Source organism: Mustela nivalis (genome assembly GCF_964662115.1).
Source record: "Mustela nivalis genome assembly, chromosome: 5".
NCBI lineage: Eukaryota > Metazoa > Chordata > Mammalia > Carnivora > Mustelidae > Mustela > Mustela nivalis.
Genome location: NC_139024.1, coordinates 85,676,779 through 85,693,251, shown reverse-complemented (window position 1 = coordinate 85,693,251; position 16,473 = coordinate 85,676,779). Strand labels below are relative to the sequence as shown.

At 38.3% G+C, this 16,473-nt stretch overlaps 1 protein-coding gene across 9 annotated transcripts in view; it reads left to right on the top strand.

Moving 5' to 3' along the window:
* Positions 1-16,473, top strand: part of KIF6 (kinesin family member 6) — a 521,280-nt gene that overhangs the window by 105,909 nt on the left and 398,898 nt on the right. The window contains exon 1 of one of the 9 annotated variants that reach the window (XM_082731112.1): positions 8,263-8,311. The exons of the other annotated variants lie outside the window; for them this stretch is intronic. Within the exon in view, the coding sequence (XP_082587238.1) occupies positions 8,295-8,311 (17 nt within the window). The 5' untranslated portion in view covers positions 8,263-8,294. Of the gene's footprint in view, positions 1-8,262; positions 8,312-16,473 lie in introns of those variants that run through there. 9 annotated transcript variants of the gene reach the window in all.

The following is a 16,473-nucleotide window of genomic DNA, read 5'->3' as shown; positions in this document are numbered from 1 at the left end:
TGTGTGATATTTAACTCTTAGTTTTGGGCACTGGAACAGAACTGCTAGCACTCAGGGTGCAGACTTGATCAGTAAGCTATGACAAAATAAAAGGGGACATTATGGACATTGGGGAGGTTATGTGCTTTGGTGAGTGCTGTGAAGTGTGTAAACCTGGTGATTCACAGACCTGTACCCCTGGGGATAAAAATATATGTTTATAAAAAATAAAAAAATAAAAATTAAAAAAATTTTTATAAAAAGGGGGGACATAGGAACATTGCAATAAAGCATATCAAAGAGTTAGAATTCCTCAAAGAGGTCAGAATTTCCCATTTTGAAAACATTGCAGATAAAGCACATATCCCCAGGCTTAGAAACAGAAATTAAATTTAAGATCATGCAACAGAAAAGGATACTATTTGTACAAGAAGCTTCAGATGAACCAGTTACTGATATTTTAAAATGAAAATTTTAGGAGATAATTTTAAAATTAAATTTTTCCTGATAATCATAGATATAGCAATAAAACTCATAAATAGGTGTCTTGGGTTCTGCACAAATTATGAAGCCACTTCCAGTTTCTTGTTCCATCTCCATGAGTGACAGGAGATGTCAGAGCAAAGATTAAAATGCATTGGGTATAATTGCATTTAAAATTACATCCAAACGACATGAAACTGATTTGTATGAAACGTTCAATCTTTTTAGAGAAATTATTTTGTAAGATTCATCAGCTTAGAGGTACTAAAATTTGTATTTTGAAGTAATTTGTAAGAAATTTATTTCAATGTTGTCGTAACCTATAAAATACTCATAATAGCTCCAGTAACAGTTGGATCAGCAGAAAGATCTTTCTCATAAGTAAAGACTATCAAAAACTATTTGTATATTACATACCCATGACTTACTTATTTTATAACTGGAAGTTTGTACCTTTTGACCCCCTCTGCCCACTGTGGTAACTATAGTTAACAATACTGTATTTTATATTTAAGTAAAAGTTGCTAATAGATCCAAAAGTTTTCATCACAAGAAAAATAATTTTTGAAAAAAAACCTATTTATGATCTTGCATTTGCTGACACCTTTCAGTTATATCAATTGAAAATGATGTGAGAGATATAAATTTTGATAATCTAATAAATAAATATATAGTAAAAGCAAGCCAGGAAAATTATATGGTCAATCAAGACATATTAATAAAATATTTATAAATTATTATATAGATAATATATGTAAACATTAAATAATAACGTTTTATATGTATAAAATTATAATTCCAATTTATTGGACATTTGAAAGTTTATCATTGTGCAATATAATACCGTTATGCCTTGAATTAGAAGTAATCCGTATATTATAAATACTAAAGTATCTTTAAGGAAAACACTTTATATTCTAATAACTCTGACAGCACTTTTTCTCATTTTGAATAAAGGGGCTATGCTTTTTCATCATTCACTGGGACTTGCAAATACTGCAATTAGCCCTACCATAAAAGGTCTTCAAGATCTGCTTCCCCTTTGTAAACAAAAGGGACTTACCTTAAAACTTTTTTTTTAAATTTTTTCAATTTATTTATTTTCAGAAAAACAGTATTCATTATTTTTTCATCACACCCAGTGCTCCATGCAATCCATGCCCTCTATAATACCCACCACCTGGTACCCCAACCTCCCACCCACCCCCACCACTTCAAACCCCTCAGATTGTTTTTCAGAGTCCATAGTCTCTCATGATTCACCTCCCCTTCCAATTTACCCCAAAACCCTTCTCTCTAACACCCCTTGTCCTCCATGATATTTGTTATGCTCCACAAATAAGTGAAACCATATGATAATTGACTCTCTCTGCTTGACTTATTTCACTCAGCATAATCTCTTCCAGTCCCATCCATGTTGCTACAAAAGTTGGGTATTCATCCTTTCTGATGGAGGCATAATACTCCATAGTGTATATGGACCACATCTTCCTTATCCAGAAAACTTTTTTCTTTTTTCTCTTATATTCTCCCATTTGCTCACTCACTATGCTTCAGGTTTTAACGCTCGAGGAATTTTCAGCCTCAGGTAGGGCTTTTGCCCTGGCTGGTTTTTTTTTCCTACCTGGAATGTTCTTCCCCCAGATACCCACAAAGCTCATACTGTCACCTCTTTAAAGTTTTTGCTCAAATGTCAGCTTCTTTTTAAAAAAAAAAACATTTTATTTATTTATTTGACAGGGAGAGATCTCAAGCAGGCAGAGAGGCAGGCAGAGAGAGAGGAGGAAGCAGGCTCCCTGCTGAGCAGAGAGCCCGATGCGGGGGCTCAATCCCAGGACTCTGAGTTCATGACCTGAGCCGAAGGCAGTGGCTTAACCCACTGAGCCACCCAAGCGCCCCTCAAATGTCAAGCTTCTTAATGAGGCACAGCCTGATCACCCTAGTTAAAACTGTATCCCATCCCTCTCCCTGACTACCATAGACCTTGTATCCTACTCTGCATTTTTCTTTTTCTCTGTAGAACCTATCACCTTCTGCCATATATAATTGCCTACGTATTTTGTCTGTTGTACATTATCTGTCTGCTCTGCTAGAATGTCAGAATTAGTATGTAGGATTTTTGTTCTGTTTGCTGATGACTCCCAAGAACCAATAGTGATAGAAACCCGGTGAGTATTTGTGGAATGAAGTCTGAAACCGTTAGATAAACGGGTAGTCACTGTACAAACCAAAATTATTCATATAACTGCAGTGTGTTTGCCTTTGTTGTACATAGGCAAATCAGATTCTTGATTCCTCAAATTGTTTACAGCTAATGCTTTTGTATTTCCATCTACTTTAATTAATGAAAATTCCCATTATAGGACCATATACTCATTGCATGCTAATTAAATTGTGCTGTTCATATAATTGTAGCCATAAAAGGCTTTCAGAACACTAAAAACTTTGTTATAAAAGCTTAAACAGTTAAAATAAAAAGAAAACCCCAGTGGCTGAATTCTTTATTTGCTTGTTAAGAATATTTATCCCCTATGAGACCCTGTTTAGCCTCAATCTAAATGATAATAGAAGTACAGTATGTTTTCACTTAGGAGTGTCTGTATTTTCATTCTTAATTTAGGTGAATAGGCAATTGCATCAGGAATTATTCTTATTTGGAGATAAAATATTCTTCACCCATAGCTCTGCAGAAATTCATTTATTAGCTTGTGTGCACTTGCGAGCACTAGAATCTTTGAAAATCAATATTCCTTTTACTTCTGATTTAATTTTGGTTTATCATGAGAACACCCATTTTTTTTCTCACTGAGATGAAATCAGGGTTATTAAACTAGGAAGAATTTTTTTTTTTTTTAAATGACAAGCTTGTGTTGCTTGCTACTTAAAAAAAATGGAATAGCTAAATGGAATAGCTTCTTTAATGGGAGAAATTGTTATTGAAAGTTGCTGGGCTATCTGTATGTTTCTGGGAGAGGGAGTATTTATATCAGGACAATAAAATTTTGAATTTTCAAGGAAGCCACCAGAATAATGAAACACTTAAGTAACATATCAAAACTATTTTCTAAATGTTGATATGACATAAAATCTTGATTAGCTTCTTTAAATGTAATTAGAAGGTGAAAATCATGATGATAGCTTCATATCTGTATCATATAAAGGCATGGCTCCAAAGATTTCTCAATTTCCATATGATATTCATATATGAGCAATAAGAATTAAAATTTTATGGTACTAAGAAGATCCTAAGATGGATACTACAAAGTTGCTGATTCTGTAGTTTTCTGATCTATTTTTATCTTCAATATCATTGAACCATGGAAAAAATGATCAGTATAATATTAGTCTTCAGAACTTTCTCAATGACAAGACATAGAAACCTACCTCAAATCCTAGAGAAAGGAATTTACTGGCTTATGTTAGTAGGAAGTCAAGAAATGTGTTGACTCCAGACTCAGCTTCTTCCAGGTGGCCAGCAGCTCCAAATTTACAGGCTTGTAGAACCCCAACCCTCAAAACAGGACATTTACCTTTCTTAATAGCTTCAGTAGAATGATCATGTGAGGTTCTCTATTTGCATGGCCATCCCCAACAAATCACTATCATTAGAGGATGGGGTACTCTCTTTACCTAGATTTCCCCAACCTGAGTGATAGCCGTACCCAATACCACTTGGAGGTAGGAAGAGGTTCTGCCAAAGGACAGGTTATTTATTAGCAATGCCCGAAGAAAGGGGCATAAGAAGATAAGCTAGAAAGATCGGTCTCTGCCTTGAATCTATAGGCAAAGTTAAAACAAACAAACAAAAACAAATAAATAAGAAGATACCTATGAGATATTTAAAGCTTAAGGACATTCAGGGGTGACTATAGAAAATGAAGACCAAGAGCAGGGCTCGTTCACATGTTGGCTGTGTCCTTTTATGGTATCGAACAATTAGCTCATTTGTCTAATAAGGGGAAGTTACTGATATCTGTATGTTTGGGACTGATTGTAGTTACACTAGATAAAGAAGTACTAATATGCATATTAGGTTTCTACTAGGTGTTAGGCCATACACACTTTGCAGTATTTTACACACATAGGTATACATTCTAGTTGAAACAATGAGACATTGATTCATCTGTAAGTAAGAAAAACTTAATAGTGGTTTAAAGATATGAGCATTTATTATTTCACATAAAAGAAACATATATATAGGCATTCCAAGGCTGTATGGGAAACTCCATGACCACCAGGGACCCAGGCACCCTCTCTCATGTCCCACCATCCTTATTTTATACCACCTCATTGCACAAGATGGCTGCTTGTACTCCAGTGCAAAGATGTTCCTTGTAGGCAGCAGAAAGGAGAGAGGAGAAGAAGATTGCAGCCACTCCTTTTTAAAGAGAATTATTGGCAGTCCCATACAACTTTCCACTTGGCTCTCATTAGCCTTAACTTAGTCACATGGCCATAACACAGAACAAGTGGGGGGGGGGGTTGTAATTCCTATAGTTAGCCATGTGCCCAGCTAAAGTCTGGGGTTTGGCTACTAAGAAAGAAGGGCAGATGACCATTGGGAGGCAACCAGGAGTCTCTGCCTCATACTTTATCTCCTAAGATGTACAGCAAACATTGGTTGTGGAGCTGGAAGACCATGTGATCCAACTTTGGAAAAGTCTTACTATCTCTGGATTTGAACTACTTTGGTATCCTTAAGAGCTCCCTTCCTTCTTTTACATAAGGCCTCAGACATGCTATAAAGAGGCTTTTGGTGGATCTTCACAGAGTCCTGGTATGAACTGACTTTCCAGGGGCCTCTGTGCCTGTGAACTCGGGGAGTGTGGCTCTACACTAAGACTGCATGTGACCGCTGCTTTCTCAGATGCCATCTCTTACTACCACCATTCTTCCCTAAATGAATCGGAGGGTAAGAGTTTATGATAGTCCTCTTGCTGCTGAGAGGGTACCTCATTTCTGTCCTAACTAGCTGTTGCTTTGTTGTGTCATTTTTGAAAGTGAGGCTTCTATATATTAAGTACAGCAAACTCTTCTCTCATGAAAAGAAATTATTGAGTATAACTCTTCTGTTTCACCTCACATATTGCAAATCCTTTAAGGAACAGTAAGAGTACAATAAGGTTGTATTTTAAGTAGCCTCGAGTAAATTTATTAAAGTGTGGATGTCGTAAAAATATTTCCCCTTAGAGATTACTTGACAAAATAATGAACAGAGGTTCGGAAATATCTCAGTGATATAGCCATTATTCTTCTTTGTTAGACATATAAAAACACATAGCATATTTTATTTGAACCATAAACATGTTCAAATGTGGTTAAGGCTGCACTGTGATGAGTCATATATCACAATTTTATATTGAAAAAGTTGTGTGACAATTTACCTGATATTTTCAGCCTCTCTAAGATTAGAAGTACAGACAAGAAAGCAAATGTGAAACTTCCTCTATAAAATTCTTGTAGAGCATAATTTTGAGTGACCTATTCCAGTGACTTTACAACAAACCAAAGTGTAGTGTTGTCTCCTTACGGCCATCATGTTATGAAAAGAATGTCAATGGTTACTTTGGGGAAATTAGGTAGTTTCAAAAACAACCGAGCATAGAGAGACTTAGTTTTAAGTTTGACTTTCTCTTAACTAAATTTACCACATAGGCCTTTGTCTCTAGTCAGCCTCTTTCAGAAGCTTGTCTCCCAGTTCACATGCAGCTAGGGTTGCCAGATACAGCAAATGAAGATACAGGATGCCACCATTAAACTTAAATTTCAGATAAGCAACAAATACAGTTTTAGTATAGATATGTCTCAAATGTCTCATGGGTCATCCTTATGCTAAAAAATTAATTTGTTGTTTGTCTGAAACTCAAATCTAACGGGGCATCCCCTATTTGAACTGGAAACCCTACTTCCAGCCCTTATCACTGTGTTGTTGTCATGTATTTTCTTCGCTGGAGTTCACATCTCCATCAGTGTCCTGACCTATGCTGACAACCTTCTGTCCCTATATCTCCTTCTGCCTGCGGCCATTTCCATCCAGATGGCTTCTCTTCTTCCTTTGTTGCTTTACCAGCTTAATGCAGTCATTCATCCATCCACCCCTCCTCCTGATCCCTCCCCAAAATGACATGGTATTGTCTTTGCTTGACACCCCCAGGTTATTTGAGTCACCTCTACCCTTGTGCTCCATTTTTGTCAATCAAGGCCATCCATTCTTCCTTCGCAGTCTGTTTTTCCTTCCCTTTTTCCTGGCCTTTCCCTCTGCCTCTCTCTCTTTCTCTTTCCAAGTGCCCTCATCTGTCCATTCCCCTCGCTGCCTGCAGTTTAGGTCCTTGTCTGCAACTTTTCCAGTTGGCCTCTAGCTCTAGTCTCTTCCTACCCCTAGTCATTCTGAAATTGGGGTTCACATTCTAAACTATTGTACCAATTTTATTCCTTCTCAGCTAAAAGCCTTCGGTGACTTACTGTGGTCCACAGAATGAAACTTAAGCTCCTTATTTGAGGCCTCCCACAAAATACTTTCCCCAATTGATTTCTGCTGATTTCTCTAGTCTTGGTTGCATCAGTACCTTTGATCAGTGTTTATTCCCTGTTTAGATTCACTTAACCTTTCACCATAATATAATATTGGAAACTCCCTTAGAAATGTTTCAAATTATGTAATACTTTGGCATATAGACTATTTCTAAATTTTTTTTAAAGATATATATTTCAGAGAGAGAGAGCATAAGCAGGGAGGTGGCAAGCAGAGGGAGAAGCAGGCTCCTCAGTGAGCAGGGAACCTGATGTGGAACTTGGGATGACCTGAGCCAAAGGCAGCCTCTTAACTGACCGACCCACCTAGGCATCCCAGTCATATAGATTAAAAGGAACTAATATCTCAGTTTTATGTTACTGTATTAGTAAGTGTTACCTTATAAAGTTTATTCCTAATAAAAATTTAATACTATCCAAATTGTGTAAATACAAAGAAATATTTTGACTTTTCCTCATTTACCAAATGACACATCCTTTCTTGTGGTTTGAATTAATTAAATAAGAAAAATGTGACTTACTAACGTTTAAAATGGCTCCTTGCATTCTGTTTGGCTTTGTGACCAAACGCACATGGAAATGTGTATTATTAAACTATGTAGCAGCAGCATTTCATGACCTGATATTTAATTCTTAACATTTTGCTCTTAAAAACAAACTTTTCTGTAATTTCAAAAATTTCATACCTTGCTTACAGTATATTTCTCAGTGATAAGAAAGTAGGTATCAAGTTGCCATTTTCCAGCATTTTCTATAGGTCATATATTTCAGAATTAGATAATCTTTATTCATGGGAAATAAAAAGCTCAACTATGTAGTCATCTGCTTTCTCCTCATGACACCATTTGCCCAGGCTCTGGAGAATATATCTTTCAGACATGGGTTTGGCTTTGTTATAAGATACTGTCATAGCTCTTGTAAGTCTACAGCTAGTTCCCATGATATTTCTTTTCTCATTCTTTCTCCGGAGGCATAATAAGTTGAGTAAATAATGAGTGTCTGGTCTCTGGCCTATAGTAAAATGAAAATAAGGTTGTATTAATCTTGAACTGCAGTCTGGCTGAGTTTATCTCAAGATTGGTACTGATCGGCATGCTGTAATGAATTAATGTGTATTTGTAGATGTGAAGGATTAAAATCATCAGAGAGTTTCAGTACATAGAAGTGCTTGAGCTGGATCTCTTCTTTTGTCTCTCCAGATCTCCTGTCTTGCCCTTTCTACTTGGTCTCACCCCAATTTGGGGCCTGTGGGGGCTCATCAACCTGCTTACTGCCCTCCAGCTTCTGAGTGGTTTCAACCAATGGAAAGGTCCAGGAGGTGATAAGAGGGGAAGGGACAGTGTCTGGGTTCCAGAATCTTTCTTTCTCCTTGTACCTGAAAGCCTAGAGGTGATATCAGACCCATCACTACCAGCCCTGGATTTCACACTCTTCCCTGTGTCCCACAGTTTTGTAAACAGTCCCTTAGTGAATGGAGTGTGCCATGGATTTCCTGTTGGGATCTCACTGATACAGTGCCTTACATGGTGAAACTAATTTAATCCCTTCATCTGTACCATGAAATAAGCACTCTCCCTTCTAGAGGAAGGGAGAGTGAAGCACAGAAACACTAAATGCCCTGCAAAGATCACAGGGTTAATATGTGACAGAGCCAGGATAAAAGCCTGGATCCAGGCTACACCGTCTTAACCATTACTCTATACCCAGCTATGATAGTGTGAACAACAGTGATTTTATCATTGTTTTGGGAATATTCACAATAACAAAATATATTAACATTACCTATGTTGATGACATGTATAGATTGATCAAATTATCGCCAGTGCTCTCTCCCCACGTAGAACTTTCATCTGAATACTTCAAAAGAGAGTGATTTTTTTTTCTCTGTTATCCAGGAAAGATTGAAAGAATGATATTCTTTGATGTTAAGAAATAAGAAGTTCAAATTTTACTTATTATCCTCAGCCCTATTCAAAAAATTCTTCACCCATAACTAAGCATTCTTTTTAAAATATGAACTCATCAAAGGCTCAAATTTAGCTTCTTTCTCTTCTTAAGAGCCTGACATTAGGAGTTAGTATTCCTTTCTCACAATGACCTAGTTTTTTTTACATAATTTTGGTCCTGTCAGTTCGTTCCCAGAGCTGACGTAGCCATCATTCTGTTGTCTGCTTTGTGTTGGGTATGTGTCTTCTATCTGCCCTACCCCCCACAGTCCCCACACATTATTCATTGTTCATTGTCCTCCATCTTCTTCTGGGGTGGAACCTGTCACATTTTCCGTCCCCTTGGGCTTGTGTTGTGCCGCTATTGAATGCAGCTGCACTATGTTGATTCTGGACTCTGCATATCCTCGGTTGCTACACTGTGCTGCTCCTGGCCTGACTTATTTGGCAGTTCACATTTTTTCCAACACAGCAGCTTCCTAAAGTGTAGCTTCGTTTCTTCATGCTAAAATAGTGAGAATAAAGAAACAGCTCTCTTGCAGTCCCTTTGGGATCCTTGGATCATTAAAACTTCACAGGATGATCGCCTATAATTACACTGGTCTCGGGTATATGCAAACTTGAAAATGCAGTTGGTGTTTAGCAGCTTGGAGAAGAAAAACATACATTTGTGTTTCAGGTGTTCTTGTTAAAAATAGTGCATTTGAATAAGTGGCTGTTTATAGTCTGGGTTTTGGGTGGTTATTCTGTAGCGAAGGTCCTGTCCTGTTCTTGACAAATTTGCTTCCCAGTCATTTTTTCTAACGTGGGTGGTTGGGTCATGGGAGAAGGCCAGAGTTTCTTGGCAGTTCTCTCTTCTTGTTGCCTGGAACCCCATTATTACCATGGGCTTCAACTGCCAAACTCGGGAATTTGATCAGAAATTCAAATCTGTGAGTACAAGCAATCATTTATATTCTCTCAAACTACTTACCTTGGTGTTGTATTTAAGATTTATTCTGAAACGGTAGCTTTAAGACTGTAAGAGAAAGCTGCATATTGCAAAGGTTCTGTTTCACCACGTGATTGGTATAGATAGCACCTTTTTGGTCAAATGCTTTTGCCTGATGAAGGTATATGTTTTTAAAATTTTTTTATTTAAATTCAATTTAATTAACATATAGTATATTAGTTTCAGGGATAGAATTTAGTGATTCATCAGTTGCATATAATACCCAGTGCTCACTACATCATGTGCCCTCCTTACTGCCTATCACCCAGTTACCCCATCCCCCCACACACCTCCCCTCCCACAACCCTCACTTTGTTTCCTATAGTCAGGAGTTTTTTATGATATATCTCAAGTGGATTTTCAAAGATTTCCTCAAATAGGGAAATTCTGAGGTAAATTTCCAGAAAAAAAGATCTATGTGGTGGTATCTTTTCTTTAAAAAAGAAAACAAAAAACATTTTATGTACATTTGAGATCTAGATAGATCTATTAAGCTAAACACCTCACCAAATATGATTTACTCCATTTTCCTGGCAAAGACTTAAGAAGAAAGTGTCATGTTGAGCTATTTGGTTTATTTTCATCAAAAGGCTCTTTCATCTGTCATCCAAATAAGGGATATTTAAATTCAGAGATGTATTAAAATCCAACCCTCTTTCTAAAATAACAAGATTTCAAGAAAACTTGTCATTTAAATCAATTAAAGAAAAATAAACTTTTGCCACAGGGCTTTGCATTGTATTCATTATAAATGTTGATATCTGTGAGTTCAATTAGCAACAGAGGAGGAGTAAGTACAGAGATTGCCCAAATGGAGGAAAAGCAAAGGAGTAGAAGGTTTTCTAAGGGTTTGGAAAATTGAAGATGCTGTAGCCACTCAGTCAGTATTAACCGCCATCAGGTGTACCCATTTATGACTTCTGAGCCCCATCTGGGGTTGGATCCATGGCCAAGAAATTCCACTTATCCTTCCGCCTCTTTCCCCATCATATACTTAAAAAACCTCTTGTCTTGTTAAACCTAATCAGCCAGCTACACCGTGCCTACACTTAGGCCTCTGATATTGCTACAGAAAAACATCACATTGATTGGTCTCACCATAAACTCATGCCCACACACCTCAAGTAGACACTCAGGGTATGTGAGAGTCCTAATACACTTCCTGGTGTGCTTGCTTTCTCACTCTCTGAGATGACGCTTTCCCAATTTAATTCTTCTCAGGCTCCCTACATTCCTTTCGCTTTTCCTTGCCCTCAGCTGCTTCATACTTCACTGAGTAAACAGACCCAGTGAGACAAGCATTACCTATCTTCTTGCTGCCAAGTCTACCAGCCTGCATCTGTACCCAACTCTATGGCTTCCTTCCTGTTATGGTTGTCAGAACTCCTCTCTCCCTGCCAGAAGCCAGTTCTCCATTTGTATCCTCTGGCCTTCCTCTCCTACCTTCTCAAGCATACTGCACTTTTAATTTTCTTTTTTGTGCAGCATCATTGATGTTTCATATCTATGGGATCAGTCTCATCAGTATTTTCTAGTATCTCCTATCTTAAAATTAAAAAGTACCCTCACATACCTGTATCCCATCCAGCTTTTTTCCATTTCTGTGCTCCCTGTTCTCAGCAAAACTACCTGAAAAGAGTTATCTGTCCTCTTGTTTCACTTCTTCACTTCCTGTTCATTCTTCGACCCTCTCCAGGTGGGCTTCTGTCTGCTATGCTCTCCTGAAGCTGATCTTGTTAAGGTCATTTGTGACCTCCATGTTGTCAAAAACAATAGCCACATGCCTATTCTTGTGTTACTTGATGGTTAAGCAGCATTTGACAGGGCTGACTTCTCCCTTCTCTTTGAAACATTCTTTTACTTTTGGGTTACATAACATCACACCATGGTGGCTGTGGAGGTGTGCCTTTTAGATCTCCCTTCATGAGAATTTCCTACAGGGCAATAGCTGCCTGAAGCCTTCAGCTACCATACCCTTACATCCAACACAGTGGAAACACAGTCCAGGCTTCCTTAGAATGTTCCCAGTGAATAACCGAGAACTGGGAACTTCTTTCACTACGTGAGATTCCTCCAATAGATATATTGGATCAGAAAGTCCCCATTGGCCAGGCCTACTCTCTCTTAGAAAGGGGCCGTGGTCTAAAGCACTTCATTCGCAGTCCTTCCATCCCTCTCCCTTTCATAGATGTCAAACCTACAAACCCTCTTCACCTACTCCTGACCCCTCCTCCTTTATATTTCTCTTGTATGTCTCATCCCACTTTGGTGTCACCTTCCCAGAGGGCTCAAATGTACTCACAAACTATCCTATTCCCTCACCCGCTTGGCAGTTCCTTGTCTTCTCACCTCCTTTTTTCCACCAGCCCATAACACTGATAGGCTCCATTCCTGGACGAGCTCTGTTCTTCTTTATGCCTTTGGAACCTCATTCATTCCTTGCTTTAAATACAATCTTTATGTTACTAGCAAATCTGTATCTCTGATACTCTGAATTTTAGAAAACCAACCAATTCTGATTCAGTGTCGTGCCCAAGTACCTTTTTTTTATAAACAGGGACCAATGACACATTGCTTTTTGTATTTCTTTTTTTTTAATGTTGCCAAAACCAAAAGTAGCTTTTTTTCCCCTTGTATTTTGCTACTTTGCAGTATTTGTGTGTGGTTTTTTTTTTTTCCTTAATTTGAAAGGAACAGCACTGTGTATGTTTATAAACTAAATGAAGATATTATTTTGTATACACATTCATCTGAGAACAATCAGAGCAGTAGCCACATGGTGCTGGCTCGTTTGCAGCACAAACCTGGTCATCCTCATGACTACAGAAGGAAGACTTGAAAAATCTCTGGTTCTGATCTTTCCTCCAAACTCTAGACTTCTTTTATACCTAATTATGTTCTGACATCTGTAGTTGGATCTTTAGTGGTCATCTGAAAGGTAACATGATTTAAGGAAGCCTTTTTTTTTTTTTTTAAGATTTATTTATTTATTAGAGAAAGAGAGAGTTGGGTGGGGGTTGCAGAGGGAGAGAGAAACCCAAGCCAACTCCTTGCACGGAGCTTGATCCCAGGACCCTGAGATCATGACCTGAGCTGAAATCAATAGTCAGATGCTCAACTGACTGAGCCACACAGGCACCCCAGGGAAGTCATGATTCTCATCCATATCCATTCTCCTTCAGTAGCCCTTGTCTCAGTAAATGGCGCCAGTCATTCCTGATGTCTCTTCTCTTCTCCCATCAGCAAGTCCTAGCCACTGAACTCGAGTGTCTCCCAGATCAATCCGTTTTTCTTTGTCTTCACAGATGCTGCCCTATGCAGTGTTGCAACAGCCCTCTCTCTTGCCTACTCATAATCCACCCACCACTCAGTAGGCAGAATGGGCTTTTTAAAAATGTGGATTGGGTCCAGTCATTTCCCTGTTTACAGTACTATAAAGGCTCTTCATTGAACTTTGAACAAAACCCAGATTGCCTTATGTTGTTTACAAAAAAAAAACCTTCATAATTGGCCTGTTCTGGCCCCCAGATCTACTTCTTCCTTCCCTTTGTTCCAAACACAGCAGCCTTCTTTCTGTCCCTAGCATAGGTAAAAGTCATTTTTGCCATCAGACCTGTTACCATCTCATGCCTCGGTGTTCTTCCTCCTCATCACTCAGAGCTCAGCTTAAATCACCTCCTCTGAGAGGCCGCCTCTGACCTCTCAACATTAAGTACTGTATCTAGTTGCTTTCTAGTGTGTCACCATATTTTCATCCTCTTCATAGCACTAACACTTCCTTATCCTTTTCTGTTTTACTTACTGTTTCCCCACAACTGGAACAGAAGCTCCATGAGAACAGGGTCCTTTTCTCTCTTGTTCATTGCTGCATTCCCAGACCTCATTCACTTCATTCAGTGCCTGGTATATATCAACATTTATGAATGTTGATAGAATGGGAGAATTGACAGAAATTCATTTGTTCACCTCCATGAATATATATATATATATATATATATATATATATATATATATATATATATATATCTTTGTTCTGAAGGGGAGGAGGAGTGAGTTTTCTTAATTCTAGTCTTCTGAACTTGAAGCTTTTACAATATTCACCATTCCCCAAAATGTAATTTTCCTTGAATTTATACATAATGCCAATACAGTTAAAATCCCATTATGGTGAATTCCATGGGGGATGCTATTGGCTTTGCTACAGTGGAATTTGTCGCAGAGCCAGAAATTGCATTTCCAGTCCACAGAACTAGGGGTGAAACAGCTGATTCTCTATTTCTCTGAAAAATGGGAAGGGAAAAGCTTGGACTTTGAAAGGGGGAGTGAGTGAGGTGTAGCGAATCTCCTGACTGCCTTGTCCAGGCTCCTGGATATTCTACATGGAACGCTGGCTTTGGGAGTTGTGTGTTTCTTGCTGAGTGATTCGAGGACTGGAAGAAGAGGGGTAGTTGAAGAGAGAACGATGAACAGGCAATTTCCGTTTGGTGACAAAAAGATTCTACGTTCACCTTTTTAAAGTTTCAGCTCAACGGTGTTCTCTCCTACTTTCTGTAGCGTGAACAGCTGCGTAGTCAGGTACTGTGTTTACACATGGGAAGATAAAATGAACAAGGGCCAGGAAATGAAACAAGACAAAACAGAGCACAGTCCCTATTTTGAAGTATTTGGTGCTGACAGTTTGTTGTAAACAGAGCCGTGAAGGTTTTTTTGTTTTTGTTTTTAATTGCATTGTCTTCTGAAATGTGGCAACACCTTTGTTACATTATAAAGATCTTTCTTTCATTGTAATGGTAATTGTGTTCCAATCAGATCCTCAGATTTCTGCTTTAATGCTCAAATGTTAGGAGCCATATAAATGTTATGTTATATAAAAATGTCTTGAGTTACTTTTTAAAGTCGTCCATTAAGAACTTCTTCTCAGATGGTGGTAGTTTTACCCTTTCCCTTGCTCTTTTGATAGTTGGTACATGGTGCTTCTCGTACTGTGATTGTGTTCATCTGTCTGTGTCCTGTACGGTGAACCAACATACTAAGGACACGGGCTGTGTTTTACTCCTTTGTGCATTTATCACCTGTACTCTCCCTTCCACTCCCCCTTTCACCTGGTATAATGGTCCCTGTAAGAAAGGGTTTTAAATACATGTTTATGGATTGGTGGTATCTATTTCTATATTTACCTTAGCCTATTCCTTACATTGCCCATTACTTCTTATCCTGCCCTTGGTAACAAAGCTGCTTGCTTAATGGGCAATTATTTCTAGTCTTTGTCAAGCTATCAAGCAGGGTGGGACATTAGCTTGTCCCCAGCCTGTTTTATTGCCTTTTTCGCCTGTCTTTTAGTTTTTAGAGTAAGGTCTTCTTTGATAGTACGTCCATCTTGTTGGGCGCCTAGGTGGCTCAATCATTAAGCATCTGCCTTCAGCTCAGGTCATGATCCCAGGGTCCTGGATTGAGTCCCACATCAGGCTCTCTGTTTGTGGGAAGCCCGCTTTTCCATCTCCCACTCCTCCTGCTTGTGTTCCCTCTCTTGCTATGTCTCTCTGTCAAATAAATAAATAAAATCTTAAAAAAAAAAAAGTCCGTCTTGTCTTCCTCTACCAAGAAGCATAATCTGCCCCCTAAAAAAACACCTGATCCCTTTCCATTCTACGGTTTTACATATGCTTCAGTGGATTTTCTTTGTCTTTTTTTTTTCAGTGAATTTTCTGTTGGTGTTGTCTTACTTGTCTTTTTCCCCAGTTATCTATCTAAGTAATACTAAATTGTTTGAAGGCCAGTCTATCAGGCCAGTCAGGGCATATTCATTAAAAACACTGCGACCAGTTCAGTGGGAAAATCGACAAATATTAAGATGCTCTGTGTGCTCTCAAGGAACTGATAATGTGCTTGGGGGATTGAAACTAACCATGCTTGCTTTATTCGTGATTCCAGAACTTGGTGAGATAGACCATTATGTTAGTAATAGCTTTCATGTAAGAACAGAAACCCTGCCATGTGATGTCTATACAATTCTTGTAAAACTAATCTCAAATCCACAAGCCTGGGTGTCCCAGATGGTATTCCAGAGAGATGGCATGACATGTATGAAAGCCTAAAGGAATTTAAGGAAAAGCTAAAGGATCCAGAAACTTGTGGGACAAATGATTGTTCTGTTGACTTTTTCTTCCACCCTCCTTGCTCTTCCCTGGTGGTAAGGTAAACATCAGTGAAGTTAATTCCTCCTTAATCCTTCCTTTTAAAATGATGTAAGGTAAGCAACCTAATTGGACTCTCTAAAAGGAACACTGAGATATCATAAATTTGTAAATGTAAATGTAAATTCATACATCAGTACACACAGCACTATTTTCCACACAAGTAGGTACAGTATGAGCCAATTAAATCATGGCTCCCTTTTGTCCGTATCTGTTTTTATAACAGTAGAACTATAACTGTATATACAGACTGATGTTTGGGCCAAGTCTGTCTTTAGAAAGATGTTAGTTGTAAATTTAGCCTGTTACATTATTTCAGCATGTGCTTTGTTATTTATTTTTCCTTCTA